We start from the raw sequence: 22320 nt of genomic DNA on the forward strand, positions 1-22320 counted from the left end.
AAATTGTTCCAATGGTTAATTCCTTATTTCCAGGCTGAATTTGTCTAACATCAGTTTCCAGCCATTAGATCTGGTCAGACCTTTGTCTGCTCAACTGAAAGGCCCTCTATTGTCAAATTTCTGTTCTCTGTGTAGACTCATCAAGACACTGCTTAACCTTTGCTTTGTTAAACTAAACAGATAGAGCTGCTTGAGTCTCTCACTGTAAGGCATGTTTTCAAATAATTTACAACTACAAGACAGACAGACTTCAGCAAGCGAACAGCTCTGTTTGGAGAATAGTAGAAAGCACATGGACATTCATGAAGAAAAGTTCTCAAGGAAGGAGGAAAACATGATTAAAACCACCCAGAACCCGAGATGTGCTCTTATACCCACAATGCAAGTTAGCTGGTTTCCTTTGTAAACCTAGGTTTCAGAGCAACAGCCGTGTTAGTCTGTATTAGCAAAAACAAAAGGAGTACTTGTGGCACCTTAGAGACTAACCAATTTATTAGAGCATAAGCTTTCGTGAGCTACAGCTCACTTCATCAGATGCATATCGTGGAAACTGCAGCAGACTTTATATATACACAGAGAATATGAACCAATACCTCCTCCCACCCCACTGTCCTGCTGGTAATAGCTTATCTAAAGTGATCATCAGGTGGGCCATTTCCAGCACAAATCCAGGTTTTCTCACCCTCCACCCCCCCACACAAATTCACTCTCCTGCTGGTGATAGCCCATCCAAAGTGACAACTCTTTACACAATGTGCATGACAATCAAGTTGGGCTATTTCCTGCACAAATCCAGGTTTTCTCACATCCCCCCCACCCCCATACACACACAAACTCACTCTCCTGCTGGATTTCTAGATTTCTAAGGGTATTAACAAGGTGAGTGTCTGAGAAGCAAATAAGGACAAGAGACTGGTATTGTATTTCCAATATAAAATGTTTACCTGAAAACCCAGTCAGTAGCCTCACTAGGGCATGTTCTACTGGAGATCCAGCCACACTATCCCAGACAGCTTCTTTGGGGATTTCACCATCAGTACTAATGTGAGCTGTGGTAGGGGCAGGCTTCATATCTGTTTGCTGATGGATGCAGAGAGGTCTCTTCTCCAAGGCAGATTTCTGAGCAGGTGCTGAGATGTCATGGTCCTGTGCTGTTCTTTCCCCTCCCGGCGGGGAGATTTTACTTTGTGTTGGAGTCTGCTTCTCATCCAGTTTTCCACCTAGTTCTTTGAGGGCCTTAATTGTCAGCTGCTCCTGCTCAAAGTCTTGAGCTACCATGGGAGATCTTTGAGAGAACAAAGGTTTCTGGAAGCTGCCCTTGTCATCAGTGATGCTTTGCACAACATAATCACCATCCACTTTCACATCTGACCTATTTGCCTCTTCTTTACAAAGAGATCTTCCTGGAGGAGTGGTTTTCAGAGCTGCAGTTTCAGCCTCTGAGAAGGTTTCTGTCAGGTCCTCCAGAGACTCATTACCCTTGGACTTCAAGCATTCCTGCATGAAATCCACAAAGTTCTCCCCACGCAAGGCATCTGGATGCTCTTGTTCTTCCAAATTACCCAAGGGCAGAGAGAGGGGGACTCTCTCGTTCGGCATGTTTCTAAGATCCTTCAGTGGAGCTGCTGTTGGAGAAATGCTGAGATTTTCACCAGTGTTGAGTGGTTTTCCAAGGAGACCTGGATCCCAGCTGCTTGAATGCTGCATATTTATAGACGTCAAGTCCACAGTGGACGACTTAGGATGCTTTGCTTCAGCAACTGGACTCCCTCCAACAATGTCTGGATGTGCTTCTATAGTTTCAAACTCATCCGTGAACCCCTGATTATCTTCTGGTGTCTTAGAGGGTGAATGACTGTCTCTGCTGTGTTTGTGCAGCTTGTTAGGTGCCTCTTCATTATCTGCAATTATCCAGTCTCCTGTTTTGCCAGCAGTAACTGGAGCTAAGGTCAGCTTCTCCACTGGTGCCACGCCGCTATCTGTGGGTTGAAGGACAAGCTTCTCATTTCCATAGGCCAAATCTACGGGCACATCCTCTATCACTGTGTCATCAGATTCGCCAGAGCTGTCTGCATCTGTGATTTCAGCCAGGCCAGAACTTGGCCAGCTCCCATCAGCCTTCAGTTCAACTGCAGCCGGTGAAGCAGTCTTCATTTTAACAGCTTCTTTGTCCAGAGGAACATGTTTCTCAAATCGAGGCTCTGCTAAGTCTGTATATGCTCTATCTTTCTGCTGGACACTGACAGCGACAGGATGAGGGGAGGGTGCTTTGCATGCTTCTGTCCTGTTGCCTGCTGGCTGCGTAGGAGTGCTGCCAACCTCTTTGGAGGGCATTGCAGTTAGGTCTGAGGTTTCAGCGATCTTGTCAGAATGCTCTACTTTAGGAATCAAGTCCCAGTTCAACAGCTCATTTGTGAAGCTGTGCATCTCGCGTACACATTTGGACACTTCTTCCAATGCAGCTGTTGTACCTGAAGACTGGCGAGACAGCCCGGGTCCTGTTGGAATGCTGTTCCCGCTACGAGTTTTCACCTGGAACTCACAGACACGGTCTTCTGGGATATCCGTAAGAAGCTCTCTCTCACTGTGCATCACCCAGTTGCTACTGAGATCGCTGGAGTTGCTAATTAATGAATCCTTGTACTCTTTATCAAATGTTGCTTTGTCGATAATCACCTCAAATGGCGATTCGGGAGAGTCTTTTTCTATAGTGGTCTCTCCACCAGATGGAGTGGAAGACTGCGGATAGACACCTTTGATCAGCGATTGCTCAGCATCTTGCTTCTGGTCAATCAGGAAAGTAAATCTGGATTCACTGCCTGTAGTGACACTCTTGGTTTGGTCCATAAAATCTTTATCCTTACGTCTGCTTTGTTCAGCCTTACCATTTTCTGCCAGACAGATACTGGTGCCCTTCACATACGTTTGTTCTGGGGAACTAGTTGAAATCACTGGGCTGTAGGAATGAGGTTCTGCTCCAGTAGAAAATGGGGAGCCTTCCGACCCAGGGGACCCAATGGATGTTGCCTCTATTCCAGAATCAGCACTTGGTCCACGGAAGCTATCCATTCTTTTGTTGTCTACAGCAACCACCAGTTCTTCCACCTCATTTGAGGGAGGGGGCTTGCTGTCTATTTCTCTGCTGCTGTCTGCCCGAGCTGTCAAGCCAAGGGTTTGGTTTTCAGATCCCAGAATCCCTGAAGCTGCCTTATCAGAGAGAGGAGAAGCTGTCCTCTCTGAGGCCAGGATTTGAGAGAGGGAGAGATTCACAGAATGCAGTTACAAGTTAAAAGTCAAGCAGGCAACATGCTCCCTTGGGATCTAGGGGGGGAAAAAGACAAGACCCGAGACACCAGCCTTGGCAAACATGCAGGGAACTGCCAGCCATAGGACAGGAAAGCCACGTTACACAAGAGGTTGCAATTTACACCAATACTTTCCAAGCTGCCAGTTTAGAGCTGTGATTTCATAGCACATGAAGGGGAGTGTTAAGGCCTGCAAAATTAAGTACGCAAAACAGCGGTGGAGGAACTTATGCTTGCTGAGCGGGTTAACAATAGCAATACAAAATAAGTGTCTGAACTTTTTGCTGCATGCTACTTAAGGCATTGATGGGACTGCAAAACAAATAGTACAGTTCCAATAAGAGCCTAAATTCACCATCACGCAAATTAAAGTGACTCCTGAAAAAAACTGAAAGCATCAGGACACCTGCACTGTAATGTCAATACTGTAGCTATTGCCTCTGAACTATTCACCTCAGTATATGGAAGGAGTGCGTTCTAGTTCGCTTTCTATGTGGAGTGGAAGGCAACTAGTCCTCCCTTGCTCCACTCAAGCATGTGGGTGGGGTTCTGCCCTGTTCTTGCAGCGGGGGGGGGGGGGGGGGAGGGAGATGACGCAAGAACGTTAGTGGCAACATACCCTGCAGAGCTGGGATGGCAGTCCCATCCCAATAGTGTCTAGAAAGGCAGTCTGGTTATACCATCAACAGGTGGTGTCTCATCTAGCACTTGCAGTCTAGAGTGCGGGAGTTTATAGGGTGTGTCTCCTACCATCACTCAAGTCTCCTTGAGCTTTGTGTGTGCTGTGATAAAAGCTTCACGCAGTGTTATTGCAGATGCGCTCAGAGCAGTTTCTCTGATTGCACTGCCAACGGAACTAGTCTGGGCTACATGCAGTGTAGAGACACTCCCTCCAAACAGAATTACAATTGTGAAAGGAGCAGAGGTTGGGCCAATCCCTTTGCAGGTGGGAGAGAGTGTGCCTCAGGCACAATTTGGGTCTATGTGGCTGCAGTTCCTTAGCGATTCAGCCATGTCGATCAGCTTCTAAACAACTTCATACAAGATGAATCAGAGCAAGTGCCTGGGAAAATGTGTGCTGCATGCTTTGAAAAGCACAGCATAGAAGAAGGCTGCTCAATGCAGAACCGTTAGGATTTCACATGGAATGCTGTCCACTTTCTGATTAAGTTATTTACATTAAAACATGTTGCTGTTTCATACTGAACACAGATGTAACAAGGTATAAACCCTTGAGATCTGTCTTAACCTACATGCTAAGAGGACACCTGCGATGAAACTGACTACTTTCCTACCACCACCACAACAGGCTTCCCAACACAACACTTCAAAGAAGGGGTTTGGAAAAATAAATGGCCAATTTATTTTAATAGTTTAGCTCATACCTACATAACATTCATTTCTACTATCTGTTATATGATCTGTTGAGTCTGGAAAATGGTCACTTATACCCACTTCCCTCTCTGCTGAAAGATGCAAAAACATAGATTTTTTTTTAAAAGCACACTATGTATATTTCTAGCTTGTCCAGGAACATTTGTCAGGATATTCTGAACGTCTAATCTGATGTAAGTATGCTTTACGCTGCTCCACACTCACAGTTCAGGCAATATACAGCTTCACACATGAAAGTTAGTCTCCAATATAGGGTTAACATTGCCAGCAGGATCACAAATGAAGTAAAGTATTTGGATACGGCCTGCTCGCTGTGCAGGCTCTGTGCAGCAGTAGATATTGACAGGGCTTGCTACAATTATATGAAAATATTACTAGCATCCTAAAAGGGAAAGGTTTTTTGTATGGTAAGTTATCTTCTAGCCCTCTGGGGCACCTGGCATTGCCCACTGTCAGATGACAGGACAATGGGCGAGATGGACCTTTGGTCTGACCCAGTAAGGCCACTCTTATGTTCTTAGATGGCCAATAGGAAACAGCTTCCCATGATTTCAAAGGGAGGTTTTGGAATCCCCATCAATGGAGGGTTATAAGAACAGGTTAGACAAACACCTGTCAGGGATGGTCTAGCTTTACTTGGTCCTCCCTTAGCGCAGCAGCTCAACTAAAGGATCACTTGAGGTCTCTTCCAACCCTACACTTCTATGACACAGAATACACCCAGTTCATTCTGTGTGGCACTCATGCACGTTCAAGGAATCCAAGCCTGAACAAGGAGGAGGGGGTCGGACAGAGCATGAGAGGATTTAAGGGCAGCTGCCCTGAAGTTTTAAGCTGCCTGTACATAGCGGTTCTGTCTAAACCAAGCTTACACTACAAGGAGTAGAAACTATTTTCCTGTGTGCCTGATTTTCAGAGCCTAATGCTCCTGAAGTCCAAATGAGAGCTTTTAACCTGGCAGAGGACTGTCACTGTGAATTTTGCTTAGTATTCAAAATTTCTACCCATTTTCAGAAGGTGCCCCAAGACTTCTCACCATATGAGAAACACCTCAAGTGTTCAAAACCCAACTTTGAAATTATCTTCCTAACATTTCAGCTGGTAGACCCTCAACAGCCATTTTTCACAGTAGCCCTATAAACTTAATACCAACATTCAGGAAATGTCGTTCTGATGCTAGGAAGTTGTTACCTTAGAGTAGTAAAATGTGCTATGCAAGTTGGAAGAGTGACCACTACTACACAAAGCATCATCCAGGTATTTTCTGGATTCATCTGGAGGAAAACTGTACTCATTTTGAAGAAAAATTATGGTTTAAGTGAAATGAATTCCTAAGTTTACTAATGTAGGATGACAAAACTATGTGTAGATCACTAATGGCCCCTCTTTACAGGAGAGCACTGGCAAAACATGCAGCATGTTTCTCATACTTTTGAGTAACAAGTTCTTCCCAACTCTGCCTGCATTCTCCCATATGGGGACACACAAAACTGTTAGGACTTGAAGTAACAAGGTAAAGGATGACAGAATTCAGCCATGAAATTAAAGGTGCATCAGGACTTTTCTAGATTAAGAGTGTGTGGCAGTCACCGTTGCAACTGGAAGTCTTGGCCAAGATGTAACAGCTTTCGGAGGTACAGGGATGGAACGTTGTCCTTCCTAAGGCTAGAACTTGAGATATTAGACGGAGCTGGTATATTCTAATGCAGTGGTGCTCAACCCATGGCCCCCGGGCCACATGCGGCCCAATTAGCACACAACTGCAGCCCCGCAGTGTGCTAAAATAAACTGGGTCTTGGCTGCCTGGCCCTGCGTGGCGGGGTCTGGGTCCTGGCTGCCCAGGCCCAGGGGTTTGTTCTTGGCCCCACTCTGAGGGGTCTCTGGGCAGGGAGCGCTGGGCTTAGGGGTCTGGGGCAGCCCACAACTGTAAATCTGTTGAGAACCATTGCATTAGAACAATGGTTTTTAACCTTTTTTCATTTGCGGACCACTAAAAAATTTCAAGTGGAGGTATGGACCCCTTTGGAAATCTTAGGCACAGTCCATGGACCCTCAGGGGGTCTGCTGACCACAGGCTGAAAGTCACTGTTCTAATGGATCTATAAAGGTTCATTTCATCAAAAGACAAGGCTCTACAATTAAAAGGTTCATCTGAAACACAGGCCTCCTATATGTGATTGACTTGTATTCTCCAAATCAGAGTATGCATAAAGAAAGACACTAGAATCACACTACAAAACCCATATTAAAGTCAGGCAACTTGGAGAGAGTGATCTTTTAGTTTCTAGGGGAAAACACTCAGATGTTTCTTATGGCTTGAGGGATAAGAGACTGAAGGAAAAAATATTCATAGAGTAAGGCCAGAAGGGAACATTAGATCATCAAGTCTGACCTCTTGTGTATCACAGGCCAGAGAATTTCATCCAGTTTGCACTGAGCTCAAATGAGGCTCTGTCCCTGTTAACTGATGATGCATGAAGGTGGCATGAAAAGCTGCCTTTTAAAAAACTGTTTCCTTTTGCTTTTTTATTTCAAAATGGAGGATCAAGACATTTCTACCCAACTTCTCTATGGAAATATGAAAAATTGTTAGTATCTGTTTAAACTGCAATGGCAAGCACACACTTAGGGAATACTGATCTGATATGCAACTCCTCTGTTATAGCCATAGGACTGCCAAACTGGACGAGATCTGGGTCCCATCTAGATCAGTATCCAATCTCCAAGGGTCCAGATGCTTCAGAGGAAGATGCAAGAATCCCACAACAGGTTTCCTCATTTATAAAGTCGAAAAAGAGGTCTAAGGTACTCAATTGCCCTCTCATCTCTTTAATATGAGCACTTCACAATTGTGAATATATTTATCTTCGCACCCCTTTGTGAGGTAGGGGAAATGTTCTTATCTTCATTGTACAGAGGGGAAATTGAAGCCTAGAGAGACTAAGTGTATGTCTACACTAGAAACACTACAGAGGGCACAGCTAAAACACTGTAGTGCAAACACTTAACTACAGTGATAGAAGGTCTTCCTCCACCTAGCACTGTTGACACTGGGGCTTAGGTAAGATTAACTAAGTGTCTCAGGGTTGTGATTTTTTCACATCCCTGAGCGAGGTAGCTAGGTCAGCCTAGCTTTCTAATGTAGACTAGACCTAAGTGACTTGCTCATGGTCACACAGGAAGTCTGTGGCAGAGCAGGAAATTAAATGTGGGTTTCCTGAGTCCCAGGCAAACTCCCTGACCTGACCACCCTTCCTCTTCAGGTTCAAAGCCATTTTAAGAAATCCTACAAAAGCTACCCTTAGAATGGGAGATATCTGTAGGAGCCTTGCTCAACTTACAGGTCAAATCAACTTGCTATGCACTCTTCCACAGGATAGAATTCAGTGTTGAGGTCATTTCTCTTTCAGATTTGAGAGTTAGCTTATATTTGATTCTCCGTCCGAAGTGTTCTGCATCTTGCTGTCTATACCACTTGCTTAGTTGGTTTGCATAAATTCATAAGTAAAATTTGCTACTTCAAAGTCTAATGGTATGTTAGCTGATGGAAAAACATGAATTTACATCGGAGATCTGCAGCAAGCTAATTAAGTGGTGTAGCAACCACTATATACTTATTACTTTAATAGGGTAATAGACACTTGATTCCGAACCTTTAACAGCATGTGCATACACACAAACACGCACGCACCCCCTAAGTGATTAGCTTGAAAAAAATATTCAGGCTTTTTTTGCCACTGAACTAATGTGTGTTATTTCTAATCAAATCACATACAACAGACATGAAGATTGAAGCTAAAAACGTGCAAAGCAGTATCAGCACCTGACAGCCACAGCACCAAGATAGGAAGTTAGCCAGCAGACACTTTGCAGTCAAGCCAGGTTGCAAAGGACTTTAGTAACGGGGACAGAATAGAAAGAAAAATGTTTTTTAAAAGGCTGTAACCGGCTAACAACTTTGTTCCCACCGCTTGCCCCAAAGTTCTTCAGTATTGCAACTTCCTATTCCAGATGCCTGGAGTGTACTGTGTCAGCTGGGTGAATTGGTTAGACAGCCAAATAAAGAATGTGTTTCTGATACTGCATAGCAGGCTTTACCTTAGATTATCCTATTCATGTAAGTCGGGAATCAGCTCTTTTCCTTAGCCCTTTTTGAAGGAGGGTCAGCTTTGAAGTTTCTTAACCTTCTGGTCAGCTAAGGCATGACAATCTTTCATTCTACCCTGGAGTTCTGGCTGTCCCTTATATGTGGGGATCACAATTTATTCAAGTTCAACTGTGAAATCAGGGTTAAACTAGTAACTCTGGTGGCTCCAATAGACCCAACCTTTTGTTTATCAAGTTAAATGAACAGCACCTCCAACGACAGGCTGATACAAGCGCTAAGCTGATGCACTCATATCTTGTCTGAATACTTCTGGTGTTTCCAGCACCCGAAGTTTCCTAAATTTCAAAAGGTCTGTGCTGAAAAATTAGAATTGGTGGATGCAAGTTAAATCCATATAAGAACACTCCTAGATTACAGACTCTTTTGCTCCATTTGGTTTTTAAGAAATTGTACTGCTAAGGGATTGGATCTAGTTGAATTTGCCTATAACTATCATAGGTCTTGTCTTTACGGAAAACTTGTACCATTTTAACTATGCCGGGATAGTTAGAGCATTAAAACATCCCCTCCTCCCCCCACAAGTGCAGAGGCATTTATATCAGTATAAAGGTGCTTCCTGATAGTATACCTATTTCTATTTAGGAAGGGAAATACATTTTACTGGTATAAGACAGTTATACTAGTAAAAGGATGCATCATATACCAGGGGTTGTACTGGTATAACTGTGTCAGTTAACATCACAGCCTCTAAACAAAGTAATTATACTGGTACAAAATCTGTGTGTAGACCAAGACTTTGGTTTAGTGAACGGCTTTGTTCCTGAAGAGCAGTGGTTTTCAAACTTTTTTTCTGGCGACCCAGTTGAAGAAAATTGTTGATGCCCACAACCCAATGCAGCTGGGGATGAGGGGTTTGGGGTATGGGAGGGGGCTCTGGGCTTGGGGTGCAGGTTATAGGGTGCAGGAGGGGATTCTGGGCTGGGGCAGGGGGGTGGGGGTCAGGGCTCTGGGCTGAGCCAGGGATGAGGGGTTTTGGGTGCAGGAGGGGGCTCCGGGTTTGGGGGGGGACTCAAGGCTGAGCCAGGAGGTTGGGGTGCAGGAGGGGGTCAGGGCTCTGGGCCAGGGATGAGGGCTTTGGGGTGCAGGAGGGGGCTCTGGATTGGGGGGGCTCAGGGCTGGGGTAGGAGGATCAGGGCATGCAAATGGGGTGTGGTCTTACCTGCGGCGGCTCCCAGTCAGCGGTGCACCAGGGGTGCTAAGGCAGGCACCCCGGAAGCGGCCAGCAGCAGGTCTGGCTCCTAGGCAGAGGTGTGCAAGCGGCTCCACCCGCAGGCAACACCCACCTCCTCCCAGCTCCCATTGGTCGGAAACCAGCCAATGGGAGTGCGGAGCTAGTGCTTGGAACTGGACCAACAGCTGGCTGCTTCCTTAGCTGGGCAGCACCGCCAACAGGATTTTTAACGGCCTGCTCAGTGGTGCTGACCAGAACCGCTGTGACCCAGTGCCTTACATTCTGCGATTCAGTACTGGGTGGCGACCCAGAGTTTGAAAACCACTGCTGTAGAGAATGGAAACTTAAGTCATTTCCGACCTCAAGCAGTTTTCGTAGCTTAAGTTCCTCCTTATACTAACAAACTATGGGCCAATAGTTTATCTCCCCATCCCAGGTTAGAAAAAGGTGGCATATTAAGGTATCTGTTGTCTAGTCATTTCTATTCTGTCAGCTGCTGCACTTTAGCATCCTATTAAGTATATGGTTCAGAAAGTATATTTGGTTGCTTCACATGTATAGGATGGTATCATTTGCATTCATGACAAGACATGGGATGAGATATGAAATGGTGAGAGGACACAGCATTCCCCACTCCTACCACTGCCTGAACTATACCGGTGTCAATTTCCTCCAGGGAATCCACAGCATAAGCTAAAGCACTGATGCATTTGCATTACTGTACTTACTGTTAGATGCATCACTATACGGTGGGTCAGAATTTCATACCAACAGCAGGCTACTGTAGCTACCAGAGAAGACATAGGGAGAGGCTTTGCTAGTCTCTCTCCTCAGCTGTTAGGTCAATGCCACTAAGACACTGCATATACTAGTAGCCAAGATGTTTTGCCAATACCAGTTCTGGTGGGGCCCACTGTTAGCAACCAATTTAATCAACAGGTCACAATTCCCAGCTTTTAGAAACATAATCCTACCCAAGCCTAAGCAGAATTATTCAGAGGAACAATCACTTATTTTTAACTCTGAGCTGAAGGGATTTTACTGGGATTTTCTAAACAGGTTCTCCACTGACCAGGTTCCCAGCACAACATACACCTTTCACTAATCAGACAGAACCTATCATCTTTGTAAAATGCTTTCTGGTAGATATCATCCCCATTCCACAGACTAGCAAATAAGGAGGGGAAGTGACTTGCCCAAGGCCCATATGGCAAGTCAATATCAAAGCTAGGGGTAGAACCCATGAGGCTCAGTCCAAGTTGCCCTCTCTAACTACTAGACTACTACTTCTCAAACTGGGGGTTGGGACCCCTCAGGGGGTTGTGAGGTTATTACATGGGGGTCGCAAGCTGTCAGCCTCCACCCCAAAGCCTACTTTGCCTGCAGCATTTATAATGGTGTTAAAGACATAAAAATGTGTTTTTAATTTATAAGGGGGGGAGGGGTCGCACTCAGAGGCTTGCTATGTGAAAGGGGTCACTAGGATAAAAGTTTGAGAACCAGCGTACATGCTGCCTCCCCTCAAAATAATGAAGGGCTTATAGCAGGACAAATAAAGCACAGTGTTCCCCTCCAACTTTCTCTGCATTCCTTGCAGGACTGCGCCCAAGAAATGCGCAGACTACAGTGCCAATTCTCTATCAGCAGCAGGATGAAAAGAAAAGCCACAACATAGTATGGGCAGCCAGTCCTACATGTGAGCCGACTGCCTCCCTGGATTATGGTACTAATCCACAAAGAATTCAGCAAAAGACAAGACTATCAGTAGTTTCCCAGGAGTTTTCCACACGAACAGCAGCAAACCTGTCCTGTTCTCCCAAACCTCTATTTCTTCAGGGTCGTTATGTACATTAGGAAATCCTGCACATGCTCCTTGGCTCACAGCTATAGATCCCTTTTGCCAATTTGCTGTTGATAGCATTAGCTAACTGCTGCATGAGGAGGGAAGAGCAGGTCTTTATCTTTCTTACACGAAGAAGAACATATTATGCACTAGCAACCAGGCCATAAGAGAGTAGCTTGGCTGCACCAGATCATTAGCCAACAACTGCTGAGTGGTTCACATGGTGAACTGTTTTGAAGCTACTTATAGATTTTTAAGGGATAATTCTGGACAAGAGAAAGCCTTATGCCCCAGTTACAGCCTTTCTCAACATTTTTCTTTTATTAGCGTACAAGAAAATGACAGACTTGCCTTGTGAAGTCGTAAAGAGAGAGACAGGCTGAGAGGAAGAAACAAAGGAATCTGAAAGAAAATATACAGGATGAGAATTTGACAGTTATACACACTGCTTTGCAGTGAACCTCAACAGGTGCAGAAATGCCACTGTGGGAGAAGAGTTTCTTAATCCATTCACTCACCTTTCTGCAACAGCTCATTTACTTTTTTTTTATTATTATTATTAAATGAAGCAACTATGAATATTAAGCCAAGCAGTCAGTTTCACCCCATCTGCTTAGAAAGGATACGTCTCCATAATATACTGTTCCATTGTTACTTTATGAGGGAAACAGGGGACAGTCAGTGCTTGTGTGAATTCATTAGGTTTTTGTTAGGGTTTTGCAAGTGTCTTCAGTACTATGTGCACATCTTCTGAAGTGGTGGTAACTGCATCAGCTACACCCATCTAATAAATGGGTTTTCAGTGCTGCCACAATAGACTCTTAATGCAAGTGACACCAATGCAAAAAAGCTTGAACACATGTTAGTATATGTGGGGTTACTGAAAGATGCTTCCCTTGTTAAAAGTTTGATTCCCACTTGTCTTAGCTGTAAACTACACATCTCCCCAAACCCACTACAAAACAAGTTTACTCGAATGAAGGCTGCATGGGAAGGGTACCATAGATCCATTCTAAACATCCAACTTCAAAGACAGAATCACCTCTGGCAACTACATAGTCCACTTTCTTTAAATATGGTTTTCTATTCTCATAGCATCTCCTAACAGGGATCTAAAACAGCCTTCATTAAAATCAGACACACATTATACAAAGAAAAAATACATTTTAATTCTGTGCTTCCTAAAAAAGAAATACTGAAGTTCTATTACTTCATTTAACGTGTGCACTTTATCTCCAAACCAAAACCCCACCATTACACCACTGTCCCATAATGCACCAGTTCTTATCTTAAGAGATATCCAAAAAGACTGTCTAGAAACAAGGGGATTTATTTTTATTTCCACCTGCAACAGCAGAAAGGAAGTTGTTGGACTCTAGTCTAAGAAAGACAGCCAAACCTGTGGAATTTTTGTCTCTCACATGGATGTGAAAATATGGCCTTTAGAATTTAAACTGATTTTACCATATAAAGGATGAGTTCATCAGTCTCTGCATATGAAATTTCAAAAGCTTATTCTTCACATTTGAAGTACATGGTATACCATGTACTGGACGCAGCATGGTCTAGTGGACTGAGCATGGGACCAGGAACCAACTATACTTGTTATGATCAACTTCCTGTGTGACCTCAAGCAAATGCCACCGCCTCCATTTCCCACCTCTAAAGCTTTAATCTTGAGGTCCAATAAAAAGCAGTAGCACAGAAGAGAATAGAACCCTGGAGTCCTTACTCCCAGTCTCTTGCTTGAAGCACTAGACTGTGTTCCCTCTTTGTTGGTTTTTTGTTTGTTTGTTCAGAACCAGTCTATCCAACTCTTCAGATAGCTGCAGGTGACTCATTTACCTTCCGCTATAATCCTGTGGAAACAGAAGGACAGCAAGTTCTGGAACTTCAGAAACAAAGTTGCAAACGTTTTCCAAGAATTCCACTGGGTCTACACAATGGGAAGAGAGTCTACCAGTCTAACTTGACAGCCGTCTCACTTTCCCCCCTCAAAAGCCCCCTTCTTAACAGCAGATTTTAACATAAGAACTATTTATTTCTGCTTTGCATAAACAAAAATGGCTGTTTATAGTTGTTCATCAGTCATGATTGGGATGAGAAGTCTGCACAGGGTCTCCTATTGACAAAAACATATTGTGTGGCTTCAGATTGCATTCTTCAGTCTTAGGTCTGTGTAGCTGAACAGAGATCCAATGGAGGAATTATGAAGATTCTTTTACCCTCAAACCCCGTGCTTGTATTCATTATGCTTTTCAAACCCCAGATGCTCTACCAATGAGGCTATTTAATGTCTTTACCCATAGGAACAGCCTTCAAGTAAACATTTATTTTGATTTCTCAGACTTTGTAAGAAGCTTACAAAGAGTTCTCAGAAACCAATTGCAAGCCTGACATTTTTCATGCTTTGAAACTCAGCTTGTTTTACGACAGACCCTGAATCTCAGACAAAAATAAAAAAAAAACAGTACGGCTAATAGCTATAGGATTTTGTAGTTTCAATGGACTGCAAATATTTTCTACCTGGCTGTATCACCTCTCAAAATGCCAGAAAGCACCCCAAAACAAAACAATTAGCCCCGTCCAGAAGAGATATACCTTAGTATATTGATCCCTGAACAAGCCCTTTACTAAGGCCTAGGATTTTCAAAAGTCACTAGCGATTGTGGGCATCCCACTTTTTGGTTAACCAGTTTGCCACACTTTAAATGGGCCTCATTCAGTAAAGGAGGAGCACCTGCCCACTTCAGACCAAGATACTTTAATGGTATCTTAAGGTGGGCACCCAAGAAAAGTTGAGTCACTCAAAACCACTGGTTACCTGTGAAAGCGTTGGCCTAGTGCTTCTTCTACTTATTTCCTTGTTACACCCTCCTGCCCTTTTATATCAGGAGTAACCAACAGGTTTTAACAAGAGATGCTCCAGTGAATTGAGGCTTCCTCTACTCCACTAGAAAGCCTGGAGCTGTAGTGTCTCAGTGTTTTTAGTCTGAGTGAAGGCTTTAGGTGCAAGCCTAACAACTATTAAATGCTGTCTAGGAAGATAAAGCTCAACTAAGTGACATCTGCTCCCTTCTAATGATGGGCTGGAGAATGGTTTGTGCTGTGGTCAAAGCTTCTCATTTTGGAGCTGTGACTGGGTGGAAAGGAACACGTGAGCTCTCTTCAGCAGGACACCTGCGAAGACAGTCTAGCCAAATGGATTATGTATGGAAGCTATAAGGGCAGGCTACCAGCATGGTGATAAATCTAGTTTAGAGAGCACATAATGCTGGGAGCTACACTCACATTCAGACAGATTAAGTGACCCATGGACCATGTGTTCTATTGGTATTATGAGAGGCCTGTAGATTTAGACCCAGTGCTTTAACACTGGAGATACAGCAATATTCTTACAATACATGAAGAAATATCTAACAGGTGGAGCATAGCAAATTAACCACAACTGGTATGGTTATACTAAGACTTAGCAGGATCTAGTAAAATAAAACACTCTCGTGTGCCAGGAGACCCACACTCTCACCCTGTTTCTCAGCACTTGTTATATGATATCAGAGCACATCACACACTACATGACTCAATACTCTTATCTATAGTACTTAACACAACTTATTGTAAAGTGCTTTCAGATTTTTGGATATAAGGTGCTGAGTGCTAAGCATTACTGTTGGTACAGTTCTGGGTCCCCAGTGGTCAGATGCTGCCTTTTATCTAACGGGAATGGATTATGTTATAGATATACAAGTGTTTATTGTATGAACACAGTACGGCACAGTATAACTAAGCAGCGTGATCATTATTTACCTAGTCAAAAATGGTGCTACCGTTTTCCATCAAGAACCTGTGATATGTATGTCATCTTTCAGCCTCTCTAAACCAAAGTCAAAGATCTTACTTTCTGGTTTGAAAGACAATTTGCTCTTCTTATTAACTCTGGAATTACTTTATTGCTCTGCGTGTATTACTACTACTTCTGTTCTCCTCCATCATCAAGCCCGTAATTTTTACGTGGACACTGATAAGCCTGTGACCTTATCTGCTACCAAACCAATTACTTTAAAACTCCCAGCTAGGCAACAGCCTGTTGGATTCTGTAAGCAGAGGGGCAACTTATCTCTTAGATAAAGCCATTTCGGCTAGCTGAGTTGGAAAGGACTTCTGATTCATAACATGCAGCTTCGAATTGTCACATCAGATGGGTTTTATTATTTAAAAGTAAGTTACATTCTTTAGCTTCAGAACTTCATTCGTCAGACACACAGCCACTGGTATTTTCGGTGTTTCGAGATTCAATTTTTCATTAGAAATTAGTGCTGGTTTCACAGCCTGGAGACAGATGTCCTCCATATTTATCATACAGCAAGCACAGCACAGATAACAGCAGTGCATGCTTCTCCAGCACTGTCCAACCCTCTCCAAAAAGACTATCCTATCACTGACCTGCCAGCTGAGATGAGGAGACCATCTGCAGAGATTGAAGGGGGCAGCTGTACCCTTCTGGGAAGTTTCAAAGTTAGCCTTTGTTAACTAGTAAAGAATGTCTTAGCTAGTCCTCCCTTGAATTAATCATTGATCAGGGAGCTGCCAGTTATGGTGGTAACCAATCACCAGCACACTGCCCATACCAGCACTCCCCCATTAATGCAGACATGGAGTTGGAATTCTGTCTGGCATTTCTTTGGTGCCGAATACAATGTACACCCAAAACAAGAAGGCAGTCTGGCAACTTTGCCCTTCTGTGCTATGGGAGAGAAATTAGGATGTCTTACACAAGATGGAGCATCAGAATAGCAGACATGCCTGCTGACAGCTTGGCCGCTAACCTCACATTTGTGAGGCATGTGATTAAATAAAGTTATTGTTAAACTTGATCTGAGCTATGTTAGAAGTTCAATTTCAGGTCATGGAATGGTTATTTGACACAACTGCATATGCACCATTGTGTCACATCAGTCACTGAAATAATGGATAAAAATAATTCAAAGCAAGCATATTATTTTTATGAAGAGCTACAAAGCAGTAATAATAACTATGAATGAGAGGGGATAGCTACAGATTTGACACTAATTCCACATATTGATGCTCCGCAATGTTCAAATAGCAAGCAAGAAGTGGAAGAGGAATATGAACAGCAGCTACACCTCTGAAGCCTTTCATTTAGTTGCAGTCAACCCCCTCCAGCTATTTAAAAGAAAGTTTTCTAGGGCTCAGAGAAGCTTTCAAGGATACAGAATGCTTGTTACTCATCCAAGAGACTAGCTTCTGAATCTCATCTAAAGGGCATTTTAACAGAAGAATAATGCTTAAGAAACTACTCCACCATCCTCATACAAATTCAGATACAGTTGAATAGGCTTTTCAGGCACCTCTTACACCTTTTTTTTTACTTTATGTTTCTATTAAATCAAGTGGAGATTTCTACTCCAACTGCCTATGTAATGTCCAGTCATGGATGTAGCAATTTTATCAACCTTAACTAGCTCTCGGAATCAACCAACAACATTCAGGGGGGGTCTCCTGGCCTGCAGATTCCTCCACCACCATTTCTTTGTGCCCACCTATTTGTATAAAGCCTTGAAATCAGGTTTTATCCATGAATCTGTAGTGTTTGATAACAACAGACTGTGTGGTATAAGCTTCAAAAATACTATGCTTGTTAGACCAAAAGGTTTTTCAACCTTAACCATGGAGCCTTGATCACTTTTGTTGTAAGCCATCCCTGTGATTTTCCATTAATTAAGGGCTTGTTTTTGTTGCTAGGACAAATGCAGATCTCCCGTCAACAGCAGTTGTGAAAGAGCGGCTACTGAATGTGGCACTAAGTACCAGTGCTTGGATGAAGTGTTTCCATGCCTTTGCCTTTACCACTTAGTGGAACCATGGTGTATGGTACCAGCAGAGTTTTCTTACAGCAGCATTGCCATAATTAAGGGTTTCAGTGTTTCTTAATATCTGGCCTCTCATGCACCTCCCATTGGAGAATATTGAACAGGATTGACTTGTTTTGCCAACCAAAGTCAGAACCACCAATAGTGTCCTCCTTCTCCCTGACAGAGTTTTAAGGACAGCCTGGATCATTATAACCGCTCACTTCGAGATCAGGGACTGGATGGGGCTCTCTTCAGATCCTCTTTACACCACTTCATGAACATCCAAAGGGAACACTAAGCAAAGCATTCCTGCCTATCCTCCCAAGAAATCAGAAGTTAAATCTAGACCTTCCATACAGCACCAATACTACCATGCCACCTGGATTTAACGCTAAACAATAAAGTTCAAGACTTCTGTCATCCTCTTCAATATTGTGTAGTGTCTTAGAGCCACAAAGCCTCAACCATTCCTACCTTACAAAGGTCATCTGTAAAAGAGTAAACAATGAAAAGTTACTTCTGTTCACAAATGAAGTAGTGAGTCCATTCTTAAACAATCACGTGTGTTTTCATCTTCTCATTTCAGATACTCTATCCACTTACCCTTCCATCTAGCTTCATATCACTACGATTTCCACTTCTTTAAGCCAATTTGTTGGCTTAAGGACAGTTTCAAATTTTTCACATTACTCTGAGCAGGCTGATTCCCAGCCCACACCATGAAAACATCCAGGAGTAAAGCCCAGATGCTTTCTCCTTAAGAGGATCACACATCATTTTGATTTTTCTAGCTGTAGAACAGGACTGATTTGTGAGACTGTCTGGTAACAGTGCAGTCTCATAGGGACAGCGGATGTGTTTTTCCCATTGTTTAGAAGAAAATGAAGGTTCAGGAGCAACACAATAAGCCTGCAACCAGCACTTACTGCTGCAGACTGCATTCAGGAGCACCTGCATTCAGGAGCACAAATGCTCCTACAGTGGTCCTGCATTGGCAATATTGCAATCACAATATCACTGTAGGTTTCAGAGTAGCAGCCACGTTAGTCTGCATTCGCAAAAAGAAAAGGAGGACTTGTGGCACCTTAGGGACTAACCAATTTACCTGAGCATAAGCTTTCGTGAGCTACAGCTCACTTCATCGGATGCAACATGTCTATTCAAGACACTGCCAGGCTCTGAAACACTTCAGTGATGCAACAAGTAGTAATGCCAACTACTAGCTATGTAGGTTTCTTTCCAAACAATGCCCAGGACAGCACCCTGATGATACAAGCAGCCCTGCAGCTGGTTTGGTATGATAAAGAAAGCAAAAAAGGCCTGCCTTCTTCTTCTGTCAACTCTTCCATAATTAAGTACAGTAACAGAGTGAAAAGTTGCTGAGAAGTCTATGGTCAAAGTTTGCATATTTTTCAATCTCAGGATTGTTTTCCCACATTCTCCCCTAGCAAATCTGACCACTGGAGAAAATAAACTATTATTATTTGCAGTAAAATATCATGGGGGAAATTGAGACACAGCAAGGGAAAGTGTCTTGTTATAGTAACTCCGTGACAGAGCTCACAAACGATTTTTTACACCCAAGTTTCTGCGCTAGTGACTAGACAAACCTCAATCTCCCTGCCTTCTAAGACCCAGAGAATTATAAAGCTGATTCCCTAACGGCAAAAAGTAAAGTATCTATAAACAGGGCCAATGATTTGCCTTAATTGGGTTATGATTTGTATTCCAGTAGTGGAGAGGTTCCAGATGAGCTCAGGGTCCCATGTATAGTGCTAAGTATAAAAAAAAAATCTTTGCCCCAGAAAGCCTCAACTGGATAGACAAAATGTGAGGGAAAACTGAGGCACGGAATGGAAGGTACTTTGCTCAAAGTCAGAGCAGGTCACTGGCAGAGCTGGGAATAAAACCCAGGATTCCCAAGTCCCAGTTCAATGCCCTCATCATTAGACTACATCACTTCCATATAGCTCTCAACAGAAACCCTATGTATTAGGATTTCTCTGGAACATTGAATGTTCTCTGATATCTTCTTCAGGCTATGGGGGGGAAAAGTGGGGAGGGAAAGAAACGTGGCCAAGGGTAACAATTTTTAGAGTGAACAATACTGCATCTTGAAATGAAATGCTAAACACGTGGGCAGGGTAGCGTGGTAATCATGCCGCATCATTTAAAATAGTGTATTAAAGTTATCTTACAGGCTGAATGACAGGGATAAGGCAAGGCCAGAAAGTACAAGGCATTTTGCTGGGTTATAGTGGTAACTATAAGAGTGCTTAAAAAAATTGTTTTCAGTGTAAGACAACCCTGATGACATAAGGTGCATATGAGTGGTTTGTAACCAGTAATAAAATCTTAATTAACTTCTTTGCTATGGTTTAAGTCAGCAGAAGTCTATACATCTAAGGAGTTACTGTATAATATTAATAGTGTTATTCTCTCTTACTAAGCATGCAGAAAATCTGATTTTTTCAGAAGTGCTAAGGACCAACAACTCTCATTGACTCCAACTGGATTTATAACGGTGCAGCATCTCTGAAACTCAGGCACAAGTCATTATGCAGAAACAGTTCCCTATACAAACAGATGATTTTAAATCTACAGAAACGTTGCCGTTTCAAATGAAGGCGATAGTCCACGTATTGGACTAACATCACACAGATTTTTTTATTTGCACTGGGATTTGAAAAAAACCCGCAATGCAAACAACATCTAGAACAAAAACAAAAATCCAGATAAGATATACAAATTACTGTAATAAACATTTGGTTTTGTGAATGGAAAAAAAAAGCCAGGTAGATTTAACCAACACTTTTAAAAATGCATCTGGTAGACTACCTGTGCTTTTAGTATAGATACATTAACAAGCATTGAATTAGCTTAATCCCTTGGGTACAGATGGGTAAGCTGAACTGAAGCGAGGGCAAGTGCTTTGCCCAAGGTCTCAAAGCAAGTTACACCCAGGATAAGAACCCAGGATTTCTGACACCCACCCCATCCCATGTTCTAACCACTAGACAACACTGCCTCTCCAACAGCAGAAGACATGGATGTTGCATGCAAGTTGTACCAAAATGATGTGGCATATCATCCTGCATATGTTTTCATCTGAGTTTAAGGGAGAGACTGTGCATATTTAATCTTCTTGGGTGACAGAGTCCACATCTGATTCTAGAAGTAACATGACCCTGAAGCCATTCTGCCTCCTGATTACAACTTGTCTGTTAAACCATGATGCCAATGGCCATCAAGATGGCTCAACATTTATAGAGCACTAGCTTATCTGGAGGATTTGAGAACAAAGGTTTGTGAACCACCTCAGCTATCCTAGGAATCAAACTATTGTGGTGAATCAGAGAATAAATAGCCCTCAAATACTGGGTGAAAGGGCTGCATTTCAGAACAGACAGGGTGACGGATTAACCTATAACCATGAAATCAAAGCACTGAACTGCTGAGTAATAACCTCCCTTTGCACCCCAGCTCAGGCTCCAAGTAAAACATCTGGGAGGAAGGGGTGGAAAAGCAGAATGACGCAAAGTACCAGAAAGGCATATATTCAGACTTCAGCCCCACAGCATGGGAGTATAAAGCATGCTGCCTCATACTGCTTCACTTGCCCTTAACCCTATAGATCTGCCCTGCTCACAAGTAGGAAAGTCATTTAATCTCCTTTGAGATTAGATTTGCTTGGCATTTCAATAGGGTGTTGGGGCTTTATGAGGAAAGGTGGAAGCTGCTATATACAGACAGTAAGATGAGCAGTGTCTGTATATACACAGACACCCTGGAAAACCAGCTTTTCGACCAAATGAAATGAATTCTATTTAGTGAGAAAAACATACCAGGCTGGTATATTCTTACACAGGAGACATGGAATATGGTAAGCAAGTTAAAAAGGAAGCCCTGTGCCATGAATTTTTAATGCTAATCAATCATTTTTTCTCTGGATGTGTGTGTCAAAAGATGAAATTGTGTCTATTATTGTTATGGCTGTTATAAGAGGCTCTGCCCCTTTAAGAGCTGACACCTGCTCAGTTTCTCCCTCCCTCCCCTCAGGGAGGCATCTGCACTGCAGATCTTTGCAAGGGAAGCTAGCTTGCCAGCTCCCAACACCGAGCCTGACAGGGATACAAAGGGAACTAAAGCACAGCCTCCTCCTCCTATTTTGGACAGCTCCCCCTAAATGAAGGGGGGATTTAACCACACACTGCTTTGTTTGATATGCTCTCCCTCCACCCCCACTCCATTTAATGAGCTGCAACATGACAAAAGGGAGCATTTGCAATTGTTACCACCCCCTCAAAAACAGAGATCACTGTAAGTTTCCACCAGCTCCCCACCCCCTTCCACCTGCCCTGAGAAATGTCTGACTGAGAAAGGGATTTTTCTAGGAATTAATGTGTATTTCCCCACGTCCCTGGTATTAAACAATGTAGGAAGATGGGGTGTGTGTATACATCTTGCATCATCAGCCATCCACCCCTTGCGGAGCAGTGGTCCAGCGGGTATTGTGCCCTCCTCTCCACCCTCCATGATTTTTAGACAATGCCTGCTGTTTTGGG

The 22320-nt window shown here is 43.2% G+C and overlaps 1 protein-coding gene across 2 annotated transcripts in view; it reads right to left on the reverse strand.

Annotated features, from left to right (window-relative positions):
- The window catches only part of RTN3 (reticulon 3), a gene marked incomplete at its 5' end in the record, with an annotated part of 40019 nt that overhangs the window by 12436 nt on the left and 5263 nt on the right, over nucleotides 1-22320 (reverse strand). The window contains 2 exons of one of the 2 annotated variants that reach the window (XM_084633212.1): nucleotides 945-3236; nucleotides 12234-12284. In XM_084633212.1, coding sequence (XP_084489338.1) covers nucleotides 945-3236; nucleotides 12234-12284 — 2343 coding nt within the window. The remainder of the gene's footprint in view (nucleotides 1-944; nucleotides 3237-12233; nucleotides 12285-22320) is intronic. The other variant, XM_084633211.1, reaches the window with a different exon arrangement.

The sequence above is a fragment of the Lepidochelys olivacea genome, assembly GCF_965140295.1.
Source record: "Lepidochelys olivacea isolate rLepOli2 genome assembly, chromosome: 7".
In the NCBI taxonomy this organism is placed as follows: Eukaryota; Metazoa; Chordata; order Testudines; family Cheloniidae; genus Lepidochelys; species Lepidochelys olivacea.